Source organism: Medicago sativa, chromosome 1, assembly GCF_051527215.1.
Source record: "Medicago sativa cultivar Bolivia chromosome 1, Bolivia_mono, whole genome shotgun sequence".
Classification (NCBI taxonomy): domain Eukaryota; kingdom Viridiplantae; phylum Streptophyta; class Magnoliopsida; order Fabales; family Fabaceae; genus Medicago; species Medicago sativa.
Window position 1 is genome coordinate 70,966,488 of NC_140749.1, and position 23,492 is coordinate 70,989,979.

At 30.6% G+C, this 23,492-nt stretch overlaps 3 protein-coding genes and 1 pseudogene across 7 annotated transcripts; 2 read left to right on the plus strand and 2 right to left on the minus strand.

The window, feature by feature from the left end:
- Positions 1-358: 358 nt before the first annotated feature.
- On the minus strand, positions 359-7,299 carry LOC146956956 (alpha-galactosidase-like; annotated as a pseudogene). Its single transcript, XR_015021605.1, has 15 exons — positions 7,115-7,299; positions 6,893-6,951; positions 6,733-6,789; positions 6,187-6,221; positions 5,905-6,008; positions 5,724-5,799; positions 5,557-5,615; positions 2,210-2,275; positions 1,941-2,024; positions 1,691-1,755; positions 1,493-1,576; positions 1,315-1,405; positions 1,180-1,229; positions 806-946; positions 359-712 (listed from the first exon to the last, which is right to left on the minus strand). The product of XR_015021605.1 is annotated as an alpha-galactosidase-like (transcript).
- LOC146956957 (uncharacterized) lies at positions 2,331-4,392 on the minus strand. Of its 2 annotated transcripts, XM_085732990.1 has the most exons (3): positions 4,236-4,392; positions 3,873-4,117; positions 2,331-3,676 (listed from the first exon to the last, which is right to left on the minus strand). In XM_085732990.1, exon 3 carries the CDS (start codon positions 3,489-3,491, stop codon positions 2,442-2,444), a length of 1,050 nt encoding a protein of 349 aa, XP_085589116.1. In that variant the 5' UTR covers positions 3,492-3,676; positions 3,873-4,117; positions 4,236-4,392; the 3' UTR covers positions 2,331-2,441. The 2 variants fall into 2 exon arrangements, with proteins under 2 accessions (XP_085589116.1, XP_085589120.1); XM_085732994.1 differs by having other exon boundaries at positions 3,873-4,392.
- Positions 7,300-10,067: 2,768 nt separating the features above from the next.
- LOC146956958 (uncharacterized) lies at positions 10,068-14,852 on the plus strand. Its single transcript, XM_085733015.1, has 4 exons — positions 10,068-10,350; positions 10,486-12,279; positions 12,366-12,490; positions 14,404-14,852. Exons 2-4 carry the CDS (start codon positions 10,497-10,499, stop codon positions 14,635-14,637), a joined length of 2,142 nt encoding a protein of 713 aa, XP_085589141.1. The 5' UTR covers positions 10,068-10,350; positions 10,486-10,496; the 3' UTR covers positions 14,638-14,852.
- Positions 14,853-18,799: 3,947 nt separating this feature from the next.
- On the plus strand, positions 18,800-21,965 carry LOC146956959 (uncharacterized). Of its 3 annotated transcripts, XM_085722293.1 has the most exons (5): positions 18,800-18,896; positions 19,167-19,329; positions 19,879-19,982; positions 20,078-20,157; positions 20,267-21,965. In XM_085722293.1, exons 1-5 carry the CDS (start codon positions 18,856-18,858, stop codon positions 20,287-20,289), a joined length of 411 nt encoding a protein of 136 aa, XP_085578419.1. In that variant the 5' UTR covers positions 18,800-18,855; the 3' UTR covers positions 20,290-21,965. The 3 variants fall into 3 exon arrangements, 1 of the variants encoding a protein (XP_085578419.1); XR_015017001.1 differs by lacking the exon at positions 18,800-18,896 and having other exon boundaries at positions 19,327-19,437; XR_015017053.1 differs by lacking the exons at positions 18,800-18,896; positions 19,167-19,329 and adding an exon at positions 19,496-19,560.
- The last annotated feature ends 1,527 nt before the right edge of the window (positions 21,966-23,492 follow it).

Sequence of the window (23,492 nt, forward strand, 5' to 3'; positions counted from 1 at the left end):
ATGATATGTATCTGATACATATATGTCTCTATTTTAGAATATCTGTGCTTCATAGGTGTTACTGCATTAAACTCCTCATTTGTTCATTACTCATTCATTTGATGTACACACTATTTTGTTTTCTTCCATAAGATGATATGAAAATTGAATGTTTGCATGTACATTAAGCGCGTTGCAACTTTTTATTTTATTTTTAACTTGTTTTAGATTAATTTGTTGATAGATTTTCTATCAAAATTAAAATCAACACTAAAGCTTGTTGTAACTTACTTCTTTGTTTAGAGTAAATGATATTTGAAAAGCTTATTACATCAAGTGCAAATGGATAATTGAATCTAATTGCAAATACATCTAGAAGTGCGATGACAACATGCTTATACATTTATTCTTACATTTTAAGATGAAAATAATTTCCTATTCCTTTATTTGTCGCTCCCTTTTAGGAACAATGAATGGATAAATGGTTTGCCAATCCAATTTATTACTACATTTTAAGATAAAAATAATTTCCTATTCATTTATGTGTCACTCTCCGTTAGGAGCAATGAATGAATGGTTTGCCAATACAATGTGTCAACAACTGGCTACTTTTGTTCTTCTTCTGATCTTGCACTGAAGATTAAATCATTTTAGGTGTGAGAACATACATCTTACAAGCATGTGAATCTAAATGTGCAGATATTTCTCTTGAAACTAGTGATTGTGTCGAGTGCTGCAAAAAAATCATTTAAATATCATCAAAATCTTAAGAATTTAAATTAAGTTGCACAATAAAGAGAGAAATGAGTTTGGCTAAATATCTCACCTCCCATAAATCTCTTGCATCTACTATAGTTTTTGGTTTCAGGCCTATGTCTGACCAGGATGCAGTCACTGTTGCATTTGATGAACTTCTATTCCATAAGACCGCTACTATTTTGTTATTACTTAGAGGACCTGCCCACACCTGCCATTACAAATTTTTATTAAGATGTGTGCAAGAATCGTGTCATAATTCATACATGCATGTGTATGTATAAAATATGCAAATGATATTGACAACAAGGTTGTATTAGTTTGCATTTTTTGTATGTTACATATCAAAGTTTTATATTGAAATATGAAGGAAAAAATAGTATCATTATAAGTTGTGAGAAACGCAAACACCATAAAATATAAAGGGAAAGAGCATAATATCACCTCTAAATCATTATTGCTTTTCACTTTTTTTCCTTGAACTCCAAGTTTATCTGCAATACCACAAGAAACACATGAGTTTCAGATAGTCCTTTATTGAAAAATCAATACATTTATCTTTTAAGAAAGTCAACTTGCCTTGATTTACTACAATAACTTCAGAGTTGCTTATCAATTCATATGTGGTATTATCCATTGCTTGAATATTACAACCAACTAATAAAGGGGCCTGTTTAAACCCAATACAATAGTTAAACAAAAAACTCATGTTATATTACATTGTGTCAACAATAGGTATATAAATTGTTTCATGCACCTTAGCTAGGGCCCAAATGCTGAAATGGGAACGATATTCCTCTGTGGTCATGCCCCCCATTTCCAACTTCGAGCATATCAGGATCTAATATTTCAAATAAGTAATGACACATAAGAAGACCTAGTATTGGAGTTTGATGTAATTGCAATGATCTTAAGTTTAATATGCATAACACTAATAGTAAGATTAACTAATTACCATTCCATCCTCCAGGTCCAGCGTAAGATGGCCATTTGTCGTTTTCATCTATTATAGAAGTCATGCTGGGAATGGAATAAAGTCATTTGATCACAATATAGAAAAAGAAGAAAAATAACTAAACATTACAATATATAAAAATGAATTAATTCTTGAGAACTTATACTTTCTTTAGCTAAGTTATTATGCTAAAAAAGACATTGCAAAATGTCTCAATGCAAGTTATTGTGGGCATTCATTAATTTCTCACCTCTTCCAGTTATCTTCAATATCTCCTGTTGTTCTCCAACTATTTCCCACACTCTTGGCCCATGTTGCCGGATCTTCCCATCCCCTATGTTTTAGAAAGAAATTTAAAAGGGAATAGCAATTTGAATATTATATTATTAATATGTGTGTGTGTGTGTGTGTGAGAGAGAGAGAGAGAGAGAGAGAGAGAGAGAGAGAGAGAGAGAGAGAGAGAGAGAGAGAGAGAGAGAGAGAGAGAATATGAGAAGCACGATCACCAATTCAACTCACCATTCACACATAGAGAAGAAGATTGGTCTTCCAGAGTTTAATAAGGCTTCACTCATTGGTGGGTACCTAATTTACAAAATTTATGAAACTAATAAGTATTGATTTTACAAAACATTAAGTATGTAGATACTTATTTGCATTTGAATACCATTGATTAAAGCACTTATAGTGCATATGTCATTACATGAATTAGAAAACACTAACAATGGCCTAGTTTGAAAAGTGAATCTCATCAATTAGGCTTAGAGGCTTTCATAACCAGTTTTGGTAATCCTCTTAGCACATTCAAACATGTCCCACTTTTTGTCAGAGCATCATCCTCCTGGGTCAAGGTTCCATCTTCAGACTCATCAAGGTCCATAGGGTGGTCAATACTGGAACCAGCACCTGTGATTGCCTTGGTCTTTAATTTCATCAGCCTAGTACTCTTCCTACCATCTCTAGCTTTTACAGATTTCTTCAAACCCAAGGTTTTCCTTTTCTGTTCATTCCCAGTCTTCACACTACTCACATGCTTCAAGTTTCTTCCTGCTGCTTCCAACATTTGATCAGTTATGGCTGCCAAGACATGGTCAGGAAGGCCATCAAATACATCTGGACCTAGGCCACTCTGTGTCTGTGATTCAGGAAGGGCATCATAAAACTCAGCAACAATTTGCTTATCTGCATCACCCTCAATTATTTTCTTTGCAATCTTCCTTGCTCTCCATGCTCTGTCCATGGTGATACCCACAGCAAAATTCATGGCCATTTCATCCAGTACCTCCTTTGCAGTCATGTTTTTGGACACTTGCATTTTAGGCACAATTTTCTTAGCAACCCATCTTGAGTTGGCACTCTTATTTTCTGTGGCCTTACCACAAGTGTGGTCCCCAACATAAGTCTTTAACTGATATGTCCTCCTGTCACCCACTTTTGAACACAAAGCAGTATACCCACAGTGGTCCCTACACACAGCCCTTACCCTATAACCTTCATTTTTTGGAAACTTAATTTGGTAACCATTTAACACGTTTACCTCAATAAGTGCTTCTTTAAACTCTGCTAGAGTATTAAATTCCATACCTATCTTGAACTTATAATCCTTATTTAATTGTTCCATCCTAAACTGCTTATATTTAACTGTTTCATCCTCTGAGTTATCAGGGTCTGAGCTACCCAAATCCTCACTAAGGTAATCTCCATCTACTTGTTCTTCTTCTTCTACAACTTTCTTTCCTTTCCCATCCATCAAAAGAGAAACTGGTGCAACCACAGTCATCCTACCACTACTATTCTTCATAGGTGATTTTTTTTTCTTGGGGGATTTTTTCTTAGGTGTTTTGGACCCACACTTCTTGATCCTTACTGATTTGTTGTTAACTGTGACTCTGTTGGAACCATTAACAGGTGCTTCAACTTCAACCTGTTCAAACCCATCTTCAAGTGCAGTGGTTCTTTCATCCTCACTATCATTAAACCTACAAGCTTTAACACAGACAAAACAAAAGTTTCAATTAAAAAACCCTAAAATTCAAACTTTCCAGCATCGAAAAGTACAGTAATGGAATCTACCATCAGACTTTTGGGACCACAACATACATTTCTTCCTTTCTTTATCATCTATAAATAGTAACAACAAGACACACATGCATAAAGAGAAAGACAGAATCAGTAAACTTACCACAAGTTTCGTCTTCAATATTCGTCTTCAACCTTCTTGGTTTAGTTCGCTTTCTCTTTCTTCGTTCGTTCCCAATTCGCAGAAACCCTAAATCGCAGAAACCCTCTGTTCGCAGATTCCCAGATTTGCAGATATATTAATTCAAATTCGCTTGAACCCAGCAATCTTGCTTCGATTCGCAGAAAACTTGCTTCGATTGTGAACCCAGATCGTGTTCGTCTGTCTCTTGTTCTTCTTCTGATTCTCTGAAATTAGGTTTTCAGTTTTGGGGAAAATGAAATGAAAGGGGGGTATGCCAATAAACCACTAATTGTTGTTTTTATCTAGGTGGAAATTAAAAAAACAAGAAAATATAAAAAATACCATGTCAGCTCGCCACGTCATCGTTTTAATCCAGTCAGATGCTGACATCTTGCTATGGGGGGGTATACCAAGGAATCTTGAAATTACAAGTGGGAATCTGCAAGTTTTTTTATGGCAGGGGGGTATACCAAAATCTCACCAAATGGCAGGGGGGTATAAGCCTATTAACCCTACAATTTAATATGTTGATACCCAGCATCTGAATAAATCCCCAACTTCAAGCCTTTCATGTGAACATAATGAGCTAGAGCCTTGATTCCTGATGGAAACGTTGAAGCCTTGGGAACCATATTTCCCTAACATCTTAAATTTGTTAGAGGTATAGAAACTTTATTTAATGTAGTAATCTCTAAACTGAAATTCACTTTTATATTTTTCAAACAAATAACGAAAAGTATAGGAAGAAAAAAAACACACACACACACACACACACACACACACACAAATCAATAAAAAAAACCAAAATTGAAAGACAATTGATTTTAAATACCTGGGAGTCTCGATTAAGTTCTGCCCAACAATCATCTGAAAAACCATACAAATTTATATTATTAAAATGTTTTTTCATAATTAAAATAGAGTCTATACAATAATTTAAACATAAAATACATCAATCTCAAAAGTTTTTTTTTAAAATAAACTTCAAAAAATATTATATGCATGTATGAATATTTATATTATTAGTAAATATATACTCAATTAAATTTAAATATATATTATTATTCTATATTTTTTTTGTAAATTGGATTACAAACACTAATAATATACTTAAATACGTTTCGTGGTTATTTGTTCATTTTCTTCACTTACATAAAATATAATTAGAAAATTTTATTTTTGTAATTATATTCAATTAAAAAAATGAGATTTGTTAATTTGTCAAAATTTGACTAAATATTTATTTGTTATTATTAATTAAATATACCTTCATCAACAAAATAAAGAGTTTCGTAAAAAAAAAAGTAAAAATAAATAAAGAGTAAGTATTGTAGTATCATTGGTTGTTGTAATTGTCTCTTACCTAAATTAATATTATATTATTAATATGTGAGAGAGAGAGAGAGAGAGAGAGAGAGAGAGAGAGAGAGAGAGAGAGAGAGAGAGAGAGAGAGAGAGAGAGAGAGAGAGTATGAGAAGCACGATCACCAATTCAACTCACCATTCACACATAGAGAAGAAGATTGGTCTTCCAGAGTTTAATAAGGCTTCACTCATTGATGGGTACCTAATTTACAAAATTTATGAAACTAATAAGTATTGATTTTACAAAACATTAAGTATGTAGATACTTATTTGCATTTGAATACCATTGATTAAATACCTTTCTCTAACGCTTATACCATTATTTTCACAATTGTCGTACTTCAAATAGTCTACTCCCTAAAAAAAATATAAATTAGTGTTGGTTAACAACTTATCATTATACATAATATAATTTTGGTGGAAATGAAAAGTGACTTTCAAATAATGAATGCATGTATGATATACTCAAGAAGCAAATGTTTTGGCATCTTGTATTTCATGTCCTAGTGATCCAGGCATGCGTTTGCTACAAGTTAGATTTCTGCATAAAAATTGTAGGTATTATAAATAATGCTTAAAAAATCATTGTTACGATCATCAAATACAATTTAATATTTTTTTTTATAGAAATTTAATATGTTGATACCCAGCATCTGAATAAATCCCCAACTTCAAGCCTTTCATGTGAACATAATGAGCTAGAGCCTTGATTCCTGATGGAAACGTTGAAGCCTTGGGAACCATATTTCCCTAACATCTTAAATTTGTTAGAGGTATAGAAACTTTATTTAATGTAGTAATCTCTAAACTGAAATTCACTTTTATATTTTTCAAACAAATAACGAAAAGTATAGGAAGAAAACACACACACACACACACACAAATCAATAAAAAAAACCAAAATTGAAAGACATTTGATTTTAAATACATGGGAGTCTCGATTAAGTTCTGCCCAACAATCATCTGAAAAACCATACAAATTTATATTATTAAAATGTTTTTTCATAATTAAAGTAGAGTCTATACAATAATTTAAACATAAAATACATCAATCTCAAAAGTTTTTTTTTAAAATAAACTTCAAAAAATATTATATGCATGTATGAATATTTATATTATTAGTAAATATATACTCAATTAAATTTAAATATATATTATTATTCTATATTTTTTTTGTAAATTGGATTACAAACACTAATAATATACTTAAATACGTTTCGTGGTTATTTGTTCATTTTCTTCACTTACATAAAATATAATTAGAAAATTTTATTTTTGTAATTATATTCAATTAAAAAAATGAGATTTGTTAATTTGTCTTTTTTTGTCAAAATTTGACTAAATATTTATTTGTTATTATTAATTAAATATACCTTCATCAACAAAATAAAGAGTTTCGTAAAAAAAAAAAGTAAAAATAAATAAAGAGTAAGTATTGTAGTATCATTGGTTGTTGTAATTGTCTCTTACCTAACTAAATTAATATATGTGTACCCTAAGGCACTAAGGCCAGTGGACACCATTGCATCAGCTGAAATAATAAAGCAATATATAGACCAGATCAACTAAATTATATATAAATTGTAAAACCATAACTTGAACCACATCATAATGAAGATAGAGAACATATATACCTGTATCTCGGATTAAACTTTCATTGATATCACAACCGAAATGGTTCCAGCTATTCCATCTGAACATCATATGTACAATTGATTACCAAATTATGCACTTAATTAGAAAAAATTGTTTGTATTTATTTTGTGTTTGTTATAAAAGAATGATAAATGAAAAAAAAGTGATATATCTCAATTAAAGATATATGTGAATGTATACATAAAGAGGGTATAACATACCCCATTGGAGGTGTCTGACCAAGTCCATTTTGTAACAAATAACTCTTAGCCTTCTTTTCTATAGTAGATATTTTGGTTTTATTGTTGGTTCCTAATAAACGAGCAGCTGAAGATGGTGGAACACTTGCAATATTCACTAGCACAAGGATGTAAAACGCAAGCACCATCACCCTAGCCATTGCTCTAATAATCTTGTTGAATAACTATAGTGCTGTATATATAGGATCAAAGATGCAAACAATTTGATGATTGCTTACATAGGCGAACAAGTAAAAGAGAACAAGTAGAAGAAAAATATAACTAATATTGTTGTTGAAAATGGAAAGGAGTTTTGGTTCGTTCATCAACTTGACCACTAGACCTATACGAGTGAATTGAATATAATAATAATCTCTATCCTCATCATAAAGATACATATATACATCATTCTGTTGTCATCTTTTTATATTATTTTTGCTTTTCTATTTTTCTATGTCTGCCATTTTGTTGCATTACAATATATATATATATATATATATATATATATATATATATATATATATATATAAATTCACTTGCTGAGAAAATACATATTTATATATAATTTTTCAATTATATAAAATTTAACATATATTAAGAAAAATTACTACCACAAATGTAAAATATAAGAAACCGACTCAGGAATATGTAATATTAATTAAAATATACGATTGATCAAAATAATAATTACTATTACATTAAAAAATTTAAATTGATACTTATGTTAGAACAATATTTTACAAATTGCTGGGAATGAGGGAGTATGGCTCTCTCTTCGGTTCATGTATTTTCTAACATTTTTTAAATAAAATATTCAGAGGATATTGAGTTTGATGTAATTGTATAACAAATCAATTGTTTTTTTAATTTCTCGTGCGTGTTCCATCAATCTGTATGGGAATATTTCCTTTCTTACACTCTATGGAATATTCTATCATATTTTTTTAAGGTAAAGAAACAAAATCGTCATTGAGAGGTAAATTTCTCCCCCTCATCACACAAAGGCTATGTAAAAGTATAACCGTAAAAAAAATTACAATGAGTTAAAGAATTTTATAAATGTAAATTAACAATATCAATTAATGGTATGAAAAATTTCACAAACAAAACTATTTTTTCTTTGAATACGATAATTTCTTTCTTCTCATAATAACATCACATTATTAGCAAGAAAAGAAAAGTCTCAAAATAATTATTGCTTTCAATTTTTAATAGAATGTTAACTATATTTTTTTAATTGCGTCTTATAATTGATATTGTGTGCATCACTCTCAAGTCAACACCTTCTATCTTGCATTTACGATAGTAGTCAAATCTAGGGGTGTTCAAAACCGAACCAACCCAATAGAAAAACCGCAAACCAAACCAATCCAAACCAAAACCGCAAAAAACCGCACTTGATTCGGATGAATTCGGATGACTTTTGCACTAAACCGCGCGGTTCGGTTTGGTTTGCGGTTTGCATCTCATCAACCGAACCAAACCAAACCAAACCAAATCAAACCGCAAGAATAATGAATATTACTTAAAAATATACTAGCCAATTACATAGCTAAAGAATAATCTCTTTTAATTCGATTTTTCCGTTGTTGCACTATCACGTTCGATTCCAATTCCTTTCCATCTCTTTCAATTCATTTCACGTGATGAATTTGTTTCCTTTACTTCCCAACAATTTGTTTCATGCTTATGTTTCTTCTTAACTTTACCTATTTTGATATAAGTTTTTCCTAATATTTTATCATATAAACAACAAAATAAAATGTCCTATGTTTATTTTGTAACAAGTTGGCAATATTAGAGTTAATATAATATTTTTTTATCTCGCGATAAACCGCACAAACTGAACCAATCCAAACCGCATTGGTTTGGTTTGGTTTGGTTTGGATGACTTTTTAAAAATCAACCGAACCAAACCAAACCGCATGCTTTTTTATCTCGCGGTTTGGATGACTTTTATGCTCAAAACCGAACCAAACCGCACCGCGAACACCCCTAGTCAAATCCACTAATATTATTCTATTTTTTTATTTACTACAATCTTTTTTTAATCAGTGTGAAACAAATAAACATGATCATTAACTGATGGATATGATTTAGATCGTTATTTGATTACAATATGAAAAATTCTAGGTTCCAGTCTCCAAAACGACGATTTTGTTTTATCTTGAAAAAAATACGTAAAACGATTTTTCAAATTTTCTTTTGAAAACTAAGAAACAGATTAAATAAGGTCAATTATATATTTTTTATATTAAAATCATTTTTTAAAATTATTTTAACTAAATAGATATGATTTTTTTTGAACAAGAACTAAATACATAGGAATTATGTATTTGACTAAAATATTTATAATAAATCTAAATCTAATAAAAAGAATTTATTTCAGTATCATAAATTTTAACTAAATAGATATGATTTTTTTTGAACAAGAACTAAATACATAGGAATTATGTATTTGACTAAAATATTTATAATAAATCTAAATCTAATAAAAAGAATTTATTTCAGTATCATAATAAATAAATCTTTTTTTTTTGTGGTGTCCAGGGTTCGAACCCCAAACCTTGCATATATTATGCATTGTCCTTACCAACTGAGCTAAGCTCACAAGGACAGTATCATAATAAATCTAATAAAAAGAATTTATTTCAAAAACCACATAAAATATAATTATTGTTATTTTAGTCTATTCGTAGTTTTTCACAAGAAAAAGATTTAAAATGGTATTAAACGTTTTAAAAAGAAAAAGAGAATACTTAGGTCACGATTTTCTTCACCGGATAGTAGGACATAATGTCGAAATATTGACAATTAATCTTCCCAATAACCATTACCAATTTAGATAGAATAATTTAGTTTTTTTTTAATCAATAACCATTACCAATTTAGATAGAATAATTTAGTTTTTTTTTTTAATCAATAGTAGATCTTTACAATTGATTAGATGAAGATAAATCATCTCCTCATTTTTTTTTAACGGAGAGATGAAGCCCCTATAGTATTTGCATGCAAAACAGGTGGCACGTTCCTTCCCCAGCACCTGTCATCACTGTCTTCCTAGCACGTGTCTAAGACAAGAACAAATTATTAATGATGAATCAAAGTTCACACACTTTCTTTTCCCTAGCTAGTGAATTTGGCCATAGCACCAACGGTAGAACATAGCTATCTCTTTGAAGTTTAGAAGCTTATTATTTATCCCACATTCAGTTCAGGTAATTTTTTTTTTTCTTCCTCTCATTCGTATTATTCTTTTTTCAAACAAATTTTGATCCTATAAACTGTAAAATAGCTATGCTGTTGTGAGTTATATTAACATGCATATATAATTAAGTTGGTTGTTCAAATAGGGCAGAATAGGATGGATTTGGAAGAAGCAGAAGATGAAGAGAGGGATACTATGATTACTAGTACAAGTCAAAACTGGTCTGAACCTAATACCAATAATGGTAGCAAAGTGAACTATGTGTTCAAGAAGGGACTCACTGTAGGAAAGAAAATATTAGTTTTTGGTTTTGTAGCCTCTTCTGTTCCTATTGTTCTTCCAGGTTTTGTAGTTGCTTCTGCTATTGGTCTTGTAGTTTCCATGCCTTGTGCTTTGTTCTTAGTTAGCCATAGTTGTACTCAGAATTTAATGAGTAAGTTGCTCCCTAAGCCTAATCCTACTCATCAAGGACAGGGTCCACTGCTACTTGAAGACGTGTGTTTTAAGCAAGATAGTGATATTACTGATTTGAATGAAGAGGATGAAGCAAAGAGAGACAATGAAATGGTTGATGTTAATGGTTATGGGCAAAGGGTTGTGAACGAGGAGTTTGAGCCAGAATTGTCACATTCAACTGATGCTAACAATGTCATCCAGCACAATGGTTCTGAGAGAGACAGCACTGATTATTTCTCTGAGGAGGAAGAGAAGGAGGAGGAACCTTCACTACAGAAGCTTGATGATGAGAAGCCGACGAGTGGAGGCACAATTATGGAAGGGTTTGATGAAACTGAAGAATTTAAAGAACCCTTTGAGTTTGGTGTCACAAATGTTGCTTTAGAGGAATGTGGAGATGAGGTGAAAGAGGGTGATATAGAGGAGGAAGAGATGCATAAAGAAACAAAAGGACTATTAGAAAAAATTAGAGATGAGGGTAGAAATGATATGAGAGGAGAATATGCAAAAGGAATTTATAGTGGAACAAGTGAAAGTCATCAAGATATTGGTTCAGTTGTTGAAAATGTGGAAGCAGGACAGGAAGACAGACATGATTTGTGGACTGAAGGAGAAATGAGGAGTCAAGAAGATTCAAAAATATGCGAGGATCCAGTTCAATCAAGAAATTATGATAATAAGGATAATGTTTGCAATGAGGTAGAATTAGGTGAATCTGCAAGAGGTAATTTAGAGTTAGAGGTTGATGGTTCAAATGATTCACAGCAGCCGGTCACTGAAACTTCTGGACTGATTGATGGAAGAAGTTTTCAAGATGAACCAATTGGCGAGTCAATGATAGAAACACAGGTTCTCAATATATTGGTAACTGAGGACTTGTCTGAGGTTACCGATGACAAAATGGATACAAATGAAAATGTGGAAGCAGGACAGGAAGACAAACAGAATTTGTGGACTGAGGGAGAAATGAGGAATCAAGACGATTCAAAAGTATGCGAGGAGACGGTTCAATCAAGAAATGATGATGATGTCAAGGGTAGTGTTTTCAATGAGGTAGAATCAGGTGAACCTTCAAGAGGTAATTTAGAGTTAGAGGTTGATGGTTCAAATGATTCACAGAAGCCGGTCTCTGAAACTTCTGAACTGATTGATGCAAGAGGTTTTCAAGATGAACCAATTGGTGATTTGCGGATAGAAATGCAGGTTATTGATATATTGGTATCTGAGGACTCGTCTGAGGTTACCGATGACAAAATTGATACACATGAAAATGTTGAAGAGGAACTTGAGCCTACTATACTGCAGAAAGTGGAGTTGGATGATAACATTTCTGACCTTGTGAATCAAGAAATGCAGTTGCATGAATATAATAAAATAATGGACTCATCAGATGCTACAGAAATTGCTGATGAAAGTGAGCTTCACTTGTGTGACGATAACAGAATAGATCCTGGCGGGTACTCATATACAATTGATTTGCAAGGTTAGGCCTGTATATGTATGGCATTTCCATTCTGAATTCCATTTATTTTTTTAGGCCAATGTCTGAATTAATTTATTTGCTTTCAGAATCTTCAAGTGTTACGGTCGACATGCATACAGATTCAATGGAGGTTTTTGTTTCCTCTATAGAACTGGAGTCCAGGTCTTCTGAATGTTCCGCTGAAAAAAACATTGCTTGCCCTTCTGAAGAGGTAAATGTCTAATTTATGTGTATTTTTCAGACAGTCGTCATGTTATCATATGATGAATATACCTTGGGGACTTGATGAAATTATTTTTATTTTATTAAGAACTAGTTCAGTAGGATTTGTCTTGGAATTCTGAGTAAGTGCATGCTTTTTGATCTTTGTTTCCATGTTGAAAAAGTTACACAAAATGCATGGTAACAAGGTAGGCCCATCATATATCATCAAGTAGGGTTGACGGAATAGTATATTGAATCTCATTCATAAAACTTGAATACAAAGGAGAGATGATGATTATATATACTGCTGAAGCTATGCACAACAGAATAACCAACTAGCTGAATATAAAAACTAACCAACAAACTGAGGAGAAACAGTAAGATACATCAGCTTGCGTATCATTCTCCTATATTGAGTAGGATTTTCTAGAAGGTTACTGGTGTCTTCAGATAAGGGCAGATTAGGATCTATAATGATAGGTTTCATTCTTCAAGGGCTGCAAGGTATAGTTTCTTTGTAGGTGGAATCCCTTGGATGACTTGGCTATTTCCAATACAAGGAAATACTTTATGTTTCCAATAACTTTAAGCTTGAACTGTTTTTCCAACTGTTGTTCTGTTTGATGTAGCAAAGTTTGATTAGGTCCTGCCAAGATTATGTTATCTACATAAACAAGTGGAATAACTAAAGAATCATTAGAGCCTTTGGTGAGGAGAGAACTAAAGGACAGCGATGGTTGAGGAGAACTTAGAGAATCACTGTCTAGACGATTGTCTCAAACTATATAAAGACTTATTTAATCTTCCCAACAAAACTAAAGTCAAGGTTTTGGCCATAGGGAGTGTGAATCTTAATTCTCACATATAGCTTATAGATGTCCTCTAAATTCCGTAATTTTGTTTCAATTCAATCTCGGTAAGTGCTTTAACCAAACGCTCAAAATTATCTCTGATTATTTCTGCACATCACAATATATATATATATATATATATATATATATATATATATATATATATATATATATATATATATATATATATATAAACATAATTCAGCTATTGTATACAATATGAAACTAGATCATAATAGAAACCCGCCATTCAAAAAAAAAAATAATATAATAGATACCCGACATGCATAAGTGCATTCAACACATTTGTAGGCCTAAAGCAAAAATTTAAGGGAGGCTTATTTTAGTTAGAGTTTGGGCGAAAAAAATTAATAAATTATGTAATGCAGGTTTCAAACCCTTGTCTCCAACTTACAATAACAACTAATGAATGTATGTCATTCACTTATACTAAACTACCTCGTCTCAATTATAAGCAAAATTAACTAACTTCACACTTACTAAGAGTTCCCATGAGCATAGCTCAGTTGGTAGGGACATTGCGATATGCAAGGGCCGGGATTTGAACCCCGGATTTTCCACTTATTCACCACCTTGAGGGATGAATTTCTAACCACTAGCTACTTGACAAAAAAAATACTTACTAAGAAATTTAGTTGAATGCAATTAATTTTCTTAGTTTAAAAAAAAAAAATATAAGGGCATTCTCAAAAGTGCCCTTGATTGGAACTTGCTCCATGAGAATAAAATGATTATGGAAAATAAAACGTTTAATTATTGACGGGTATTTTAGGATAAACAACATTATTGAAGGGTATTTATACTTGAAACCAAAAATTAAGATTATTTTTTGGTTACATTTGAGACCATAGACTATATTTTTATTTGGAGGTCCCATGTCTTATGGAAAAAAATTATTGTTTTGGGAGGCCTCAAGTGAGGGATGCTCCGCTTGACAAGTAATATGTGCAAGGTCATGTTTATAGTGTTTGGCGCTTATCTGAATATTATCATGTGAATTAGTACACATTTTTGTCACTGTCAAGCTATTTACTCTAGCCTTTTCTAGGTTTCTTTCAATGAGGAGAACATATGGAAACAGATTTACATCATCCGAAAGATAATAGGATATGAAGGTACAACCCAAGCATCATGTGCAGATGAATTGAAGGCTCTCTACATCTTCACTGGAGTTGAACCCCCTACTTTTGTCAATGAGAACCCCTTCGACTCTGTCGAAATCAATGAAAAGCTCCACTTTCTCATGTCCATAGTCGGAGTCAAGACAACGAATGAGCCTTAGAGTGCTAGTGTGTGACACATTCGTATGTTGTTTTATGATTTCTATAAGCTTCATTTTGTGTTTTCTTTTTTAAATATGTCTTTGAAGGTTTCTTTATGTTTAGAAATTAATGCAAGTGGAAGAGTTTATGTTGACTATGCTTTTCATTTTTATTCATGCTTCAATGTTGACCATGTTTGGAGAAATAAAATTCAAGTACACATTGGAAAAGTGAATGCTTGTTGGTGAGAGTACAAAATCATAATTTTATTTTTTTCCATCTCTCTAATCTCCATGTTCATGATTCTCTTCAGCAACAAAATTTCCATAGCTGAAAGTATTAGACATTTCTTCTGGGGGGTGAGACTAAAACAGTTTTTTCCATCTGTTCAATTATAATTATGATATGATTAAAATGAAGTTATACAAAATTGTTTCTTGCTCTACATATGCATCCTCTTCCATAATTTTCCCCTCCAAGAATTTAACAATTTCTTACCTTTATCTTGCTTATTGAATCTAGTTTTGTATTTTATTATTTCCTATGATTTTTCTATTATTTAGACTCTTTTTTTAAGCAATATTATTTAAACTCTAACTCAAACTTCTTTAATATTTGAGAAAAATACAGTTACTCTAACTCATAAACTTTAATATTTGAGAAAAATACACTTACCTCCCCTGAGTTTATTTAAATGTCACAGACACCCTTTCTATTTTTATAATAGACAATAACCTTCCGGAGGTCTCTTAAAATCTATAAAAACCTCCTCAATGAACTTAACACCGTTAACTAAACTAAACTGTTAAACATCCCTTTAGTTTTACATTTGATAACGTCCCTACGGTCTCTTAAAATAGATAAAAACCAACCTTACTAGCTTATCATCATCATCATCATTATTATTATTATTATTATTATTATTATTATTATTATTATTATTATTATTATTATTATTATTATTATTATTATTATTATTATTATTATTATTTAGACAAAAGCATAAAATTATTATTGTTACCTAAAAAAAAATTGATAATGTCCCTTCTGAACGAGGGGTTATCAATTTATGATATTTTATCATGTCCATTACCAATCCATGAGTAGAATGAATTTAATCCATTTTTATTTTCCAGTCTCTTATAACTTATGTTTTCAGTATAATAATTGAGAGTCCTTCTCGGCAGTTCAATATATATATATATATATATATATATATATATATATATATATATATATATATATATATATATATATATATATATATATATATATATATATATATATTCATGTTCTATCACATACAATTATTATTTGAAGCTAAAATGGAATTATATTAACAAACAATTTTACTTTCTCTGAGTACATAGAGAGAAGCAAGAGAAAATTGTTTTTTTTTTTTTGACGTTAAAGACAATTTCAAAAACCAAAGTTACGTCATATAAATTGTTTTATTTTCCAGTCTTGGCATTTGATTTATTGCAAGAGAAAATTGTTGTTACATTTTACAAAAAATTACAAGCATAATAAAGGATCAAGCAACCACGTGTGTTTGACTTTATATTATCTTTATCTTTTAAGCATAAAAAATTACTAGATTGACTTTATCTTTTTTAATTTTTTTTGTACCATATCTATCTTTTTAATTTTTTTGAATAATATCTATTTTTTAGGTGTATAATACTTTAAATTTTCCATTTTTTCTTAAATGTTTTCAATTTTTTTTTATATTTTAAAAAAGAGATGTTGTTTTAAATTTATCTTGGAGAAAAATAAGTGTATTAAAAAGGTAGTAACAATTTGTTTTATTAGACTTAAAAAATTATTATTTTTTAATTAAACTTATGATCTATTAACAACCGTTCTTTAGAGGATTTGAATATTCTACCTTGAAGTTACAAGCTTAAGCTTTTACCACTAAGCTAGAACCTCAAGACAACAATTATTTAAGCAGTGTTTTGTATTTTTTATTTATCATATGTGTTATTTGTTCTTTTTTTTGTTTGAATTATTGATTTAGAAAAAGGTGTTTTGAATTTTGTTTTAAAATTGAATTATCTTTTTTAGAAAATTATCTTTTAATTACTTTTTGACCATAGAATTATTTTTTTAGGAAAACGTTTTTTATTACATAAATTTTTTAGCTTATTGAATTTTTCCTTTTTTTCTATTATCTTCTTTACATTTTTATTAGGTACATCTGTTTTTTTTTTTATTTGGTTTGGAAAAGGAAGAACTTTTTTTATAGCCTTTTTGAAAATAGAATTTTGTTTCGAAAATTTTTCTTTGCAAAAGGGAAAAAGTTATATATTTTTAATATATTCTTAATTATTTTTTTTCCAAAAAGTAATAATTTATTTTTCAAGCTAAATATATATGAAGAAAAAAAAAGAGAAAAGAAAAATAAACGAACATAAATCAAACTCAAGAAAAGAAAAATACTAAAAAGAAAAGTAAAAATTAAAATATAAAAATCTTCATATTAAGCATGTTTGTGTCAAAAAGGGTACGTTGAAATTTGGATTAACAAAAGTTGATGTACCTGGTTCAAAATTTGGATCAAATACATAAACTTTTATTGACGAAAATATCTTATTAGATAGAACCGGAATGAGTATATTTTACATGATTTTTTTTTTTTTTGAATATTTGTTTTGAAAAAGTGATATTTGACCATGTTATTTTATAAATAATTTTGTTTTGAATTTATCCTTTTTTGTAAAAGTGATATTTTAAAATGTTATCCTTAAAAAAATTCCATAAAAAAACGGTAGTATGTATAATAAACAAACAACGTATAACCTTTGTATATATATATATATATATATATATATATATATATATATATATATATATATATATATATATATATATATATATATATATATATATACTAATACTAGTTCACATATCAAAGATTAGCGAGGAGCCTTTAAAAAAAATATTAGTGAGGAAAAGAACTTATACATTGTTTGCAGACCAGGTTTTTGCCCTCTCTCTTTCACTACTTTTCGATTCTATGTTCATTCATAATACATATGGTTTAGTATTATTATTCTTATAACTGATTTTTGTTTCTCTCCTGTGCAGGTAATGGACAAATTCTCACTCATTTAAAAGTTTTGTTTTCTAGTGCAAAGGTTATAAGGTCATCAGTTATGTTTTTTTTTTTTTTTTTTTTTTTTATATATATTTCAGTTTGCTCTTTATATATTTTGTAGGGGACAATATATTTGACTCTACTTTAAATTATTAAGAATTTATTACTTTATATTCCTGCTTGTGACACATCTTTAGGATTTGAAATTTCTTGTAGATCGATTTTGTCATTCTACTAGTATTAATAATATTCGATGAAACTGATGTTTTACTTGATTTCAAATGTGGTTTTATTTTTGGTTGATTTAAGTACCATGGTTAAGTTTTGGACAAGCCTTATTGTTTGGGCAGGTGTTTTGGGTACTATAAGTATGGATCCTGATTCGGTGCGGTCGGCACCAAAGATTTCAGTCAATGAGATCATAATTGTCCATTCAAAATTAGATGGTTCAAATTTTAAAGTCAAAATTTTTATATCTTAAAAAATCAAAACTGCTTTAAAATTTGTGTCGTTTGATTTTAATCAAAGAATCTTGACCACATTTAGGACGACTTCACTCATAGAAAAAAAAAATTAAATGATAAAAATTGACGTGATTATATTATTTTTGTTTTACTTTTTTCATTTATGTGTATATTGAAATATTTTTTATTTGAGGTCGTGACTAAACAAGACTTACTATTGCATAGTAATTGAGATTTTCTTCTCTGATTAATATGAGGTGTTTAGATGACTTGGTACACCATTATCCCAAGTGATAATTTAAGCAAACTATTTATAGTTTGTGTCACGTACATAGGTGCGGGAAAAAAGTTGGAAATGGTTGACACTGATCAAGATTTAATGCATCATGAGCATATTAAACATTATGATCTATTTTGTGACGATGTTGTATATCTCTGGTTTGAGTATTCTTACGCTCTAATTATTACATTGTGCTTTATTTTCCACTCCAAAAAAATAATAATAATTTTGTCAAGAAAATAAACAATAATAATTGCTATCTTGATTTTGCACAATTAATAATAATTTTGTCAAGAAAATAAACAATAATAATTGCTATCTTGATTTTGCACAATAAAACTGCATATTTCATTCATCATTTTCTTTTTAATTAGGAATTCTCAGCTTCTTCATCATGTCAAAAGAAGGAACTAACGCATCTTCTCTAACTGCTCAGTAAGTTCTAACTTCATTATTTGAATTAATTATAACATATGTATATGAATTTTTTTTTTCCTTCTGAATTGGAGTATATTTTGTCCCCTTTTAATATATCTTCTTTGGCTATTAAAAGAAAATTATAATTGATTTATGATCGATAAATAAAGGGAATTCAATTAACTTATTATGTTTCTACTTGTCCCCAATCTATCTATAGATTAGATTATGTAGTTTACACTCTCACATATTAAATAATGTATAACACATGCACACAATTAAATTCAGGTTGAATGACATGGAGATAGGAACAAACCAGAAAGGTTCCTATCCTGTTGTTCCAGAGGCTGCAAAAGACAAGACGGTCACTATTTTGGAAAATAACAATATGTCAGTATCAGATGTAACATATCCACAAGAATTTCCATTTCTACATAAACCATATCCACAAGTACGTATTATACATCCTTTAACTAGTTGTTTGCTTGTTTCTTTATAAGTTATCAATCAAAGTTAGCAAAATTAAAATGGTGTCTTAGGGCTAGTTTGTTGAAAAGAGGTTAGAAACTTTGGTTCTCTACTCTTTCATTTATTTTGGTTGGTGTATAGTATTCTATTTTAATGGTTCTAGAGAATTTAATTTGTTTATGATTGAGTCTTAGAAGGAGTCTTTAATATAATGGTACGTAGAGCAAGGCTAACCACCCTAGTTTTAACTTAATCTTTCTAACTTTTACTTTTTTTATTGGATGAAATATGTGTTAGTCTCACCATATTAGAAATTGGTCCCACATAAAATTGTGGCATCCTTATCTATTTCATTTAATAAAATAGTGAACGTTTAAAATATTGTGTTAAAATGAATGTTGTTAGCATGATAGTAAGAATTATTCTTACAACATGGATCATTCTTTTAGTTGTCGAAAAAACCATATCATTTTTTTTATAGAGATTGAATGTTTGAAATATTGTGTTAAAATATTGATGTCTTTCAATATAGACGGAGACTGATTTCATCAACGAACAACTAGTTAAGCATGGTATGAGCGAAATGCTTGGACTTGGAGACGACAACAACAACAAAAGTCGGCCTTCCCAACGAATGTAATGATATTTAATTATAAATTTATAATAACAACATGGTCACATTTTGATAATAATTTCATTATATTAAAGACGATTTTATTTTTCTTCCGTAGAATGAATTCACTGTATGACCCCAAATACGAGGAAATGGGTTTACCAATTGATCCTCATATTAGGGCAATGCGTCTTCAAGGTACGCTTTGATTCTAGTTTGAATATATGCTTAGAGATACATTTTTAGTAAAAGCTAATTAAGTTCACGGGTTTAATTAATTTTTATCTATATTTATTTTTCTATGCAGAGCAAGGCAAGGATTTCTTTTAATTGAATGCAATGGCCTGTTCATCATATCCGATATGCACCGATGATGATAATTAAATGCTAATATTTTAGCATAGAAATCTTGGCCTTCAGCTTTGAATTTGTTACTCGTGTTTTTTTATTTTCTTTTGGTTCTTAAACTTTAAAACCTATAATAAAAAAGCTTTGAAGACTTAATTTGTTGCTTGTTTTCGTTTGGTTTTAATATTTCTTTAACACTGTCAATTTTGCTCACAACTTTTATGAATTCCATCACCACAATCACAAGTGGGTGTGAATTAATTTGTTGTGGCATTCAAAATTCAAATTCATCCAAAGAGGAAGTAGAAATTGTGAGCCAGTGTTGGTCATATATTGATCACTATATATGTTGATGCTTCTATGCTTCAAATCCTTAATATTTCATATTATAACAATTTTTTGGGGTTGTTTTATGCTTAAGGGTAAACAATTTTTCTCCTAATTAATACTTAAATTCAATGGGTTGTTTGAACTTTGAAAGCTTGTTAATTTTTATATCTGTTATGAGTTGGAATATCGTGAATAAATTTTTGCTTATAAAGGAAAACTACACATGAAAGTTACAATATCGGTAACAATATTTTCTCTCCACTCTTAAGGTGGGGGAGTTGTGGTGTATGAATGAAGAGGGTGGAGCTTGGGACTTCTCTTGGCGTAGGAATCTCTTTGTGTGGGAAAGGGAAGGTTTGCATAATTTGGTTGAGTTGTTGGAAGGAGCGACCATAGGTGAAGGAAGAGATGTGTGGAGGTGGCGTCCGGGGGAAGATTGTGATTTCACGGTTAAGTCTTGCTATAAATTGCTAGAGGGGTTGTGGTTGGTAGAAGGGGATTTGAATTTTGATGAAGAGATTGTGTTCGGCTATCTTTGGAAGTGTAGGGCACCAACAAAGGTGTTGGCTTTTGTTTGGGCTACTCTTCTCAACCGGATTCCAACAAGAGTAAACTTAGTGGCAAGATGGGTTTTGGGGGTGGAAGACTTGAGTAGTTGTGTTTTTTGTGGGTTGAGGGAGGAAACGGCGTTGCACCTTTTTTCGCATTGTGATGAGGTACAAAGCGTGTGGAAAAAGCTTATGTGTTGGCTTCAATGTTATTTCATTATTCCTAATAATCTTTTTGTGCATTTGGAATGTTGGTCGAAGGAGGTGTCCTCTAAGAAACTTAGAAATGGTTTTTGGATAATTTGGTTTGCATCCTTGTGGGTGATTTGGAAGGAGAGGAACGAGATTATTTTTAATAATGGGACTTTTGAGGTAGATGATGTGGTGGAGAAGATTAAGGTTCAAGCTTGGATTTGGAGTTTGCATAGGCTCAAAATCGGTCCAAGTTTATTTTATGAATGATGTTGGAACCCTCGCGATTGTCTTCTAAGATAGGTAGGGTGTGGAATGCTTGACTGTGTGGCCTTTGTGTAGGTTGTTTTTCGGTAGCCTTTTGTTTCAAGCTGTGTCTGTGATGCATGCTGCTATTTTTCTGGCTTCTGTTTTTTGCCTGTTCCTGTGTTGGCTTGCGCAGTAAGTGTCCTAGTGTGTGGGTTGGTTGGTTGTTTATTTTGGGATTGCCACTCTATGCCTTAGCGCTGGTGGGCTTGTATTGTTTCTTTCCAACAGCAATTTCCTTTTCTCAAAGGATTGTTAGTTTTATATATTGGCTGTTCAAAATATATATATATATATATATATATATAGGGTTTTGCTACAAGACACCTTTTGTGAAGGTGTCTTTTAGCAAGTTACTCTATGAGCATTTGCGAAAAGACACCTACTTACTTTTATGAAGGTGTCTTTTAGCAAAGTTATAACTAAAAAGTGAAAATCACACCTTGAGGTGTGACTTGCTAAAAGACACCACCAAAGGGTGGCTTGTAGCAAGACCCATATATATATATATATATATATATATATATATATATATATATATATATATATATATATAGGGTTATGTTACAAGACACCTTCATAAAAAGTAGTGTGGTGTCTTTTATCAAGTCACACCTCAAGGTGTGATTTTCACTTTTTTAGTTATAACTTTGATAAAAGACACCTTCATAAAAAGTAGTTGGTGTCTTTTAACAAATGCTCATAGAGTAACTTGATAAAAGACACCTTCACAAAAGGTGTCTTCTATCATAACCCATATATATATATATATATATATATATATATTTTCTCTCCACTCCAACATATGTCAAAAAAAAATTCTTGTTTGTATATGATCCTTCTTGTATGCACCCTTGATTTCAAATTTTCTAGATATGTTGAATTATAATTTAATTAGTGTATATGTAAAATCATTTCACATGCATATAATGATGAATTGTCACGTCAATTAATAAATATAAAACATTTGAATTATTATTTTTATTAATTGATGTGCAACACATATACGTAAAATAACTTTACACAATCGATGTATAATTATTAAACTTTTTGAACTAATGACATTTGTGTTTTTGTTTTTGGCATCAAAATTAAACATGGTGGGTCTGGAAACGAGGTTATCATAGAGGACTTCTTTAACGTATTTCTCTTATGGGATAGGTGTGGTTTTCTTTACCATGAGTTGGATTTAATTTGGGTAATGAAGATCTAAGGTGAGTTCGGTAATTTTTCAGGGGTTTATTGTTATGTGCGTTGTCGATTTGATTTTCGGTTTTGGATGCACTAAAGCAACCTATTGAAAATTGTTCTTTAGACACCAATGATTGGCTCTCAGACACACCAAAATTGCCATTTTATCCCTACAAGAAGTTAACTACAATTCGCTCGCTAGTGAACGCTAATAATATATGATAATTTAAGCCCTAACCCACTTGCAGTTGTATAACAGAAACTCAAACTAACTGGCTGGCGTGCAAAACATGCTAAGAGATCATGTGTGCAAAACAGTATACTACACAGGCTACACAGAAACATAAACCATACAGTACAAAATATGTACTCTAACATGCAATGTCCATGTGTATATATTTTTATGTTAGTGAGCAGCACCATCTCAACCACACACACTAAATGGAGAGACGCACACTAATCATGTTATGTGTATGGCTCTCCACTAAGAATACAACAAAATATGATCAAATCTTGACTTCATTTCCGAAAAGGTTTACTAGAGATCAAGACTAAACAAAAAAGAGATTCAACGACAATTGATTACCGGTTTCAACATGAATGTGTTATGGGTTTCTG

Coding starts and splice junctions, on each gene's coding strand:
- LOC146956959 (XM_085722293.1), top strand. CDS start 18,856: ATGTCAAAAGAAGGAACTAACGCATCTTCTCTAACTGCTCA. Junction 18,897..19,166: donor GCATCTTCTCTAACTGCTCA/GTAAGTTCTAAC, acceptor AATTAAATTCAG/GTTGAATGACATGGAGATAG. Junction 19,983..20,077: donor AGTCGGCCTTCCCAACGAAT/GTAATGATATTT, acceptor TTTCTTCCGTAG/AATGAATTCACTGTATGACC.
- LOC146956958 (XM_085733015.1), top strand. CDS start 10,497: ATGGATTTGGAAGAAGCAGAAGATGAAGAGAGGGATACTATGATTACT. Junction 12,280..12,365: donor ATATACAATTGATTTGCAAG/GTTAGGCCTGTA, acceptor ATTTGCTTTCAG/AATCTTCAAGTGTTACGGTC. Junction 12,491..14,403: donor TTGCTTGCCCTTCTGAAGAG/GTAAATGTCTAA, acceptor AGCCTTTTCTAG/GTTTCTTTCAATGAGGAGAA.
- LOC146956957 (XM_085732990.1), bottom strand. CDS start 3,491: ATGAAGAATAGTAGTGGTAGGATGACTGTGGTTGCACCAGTTTCTCTT.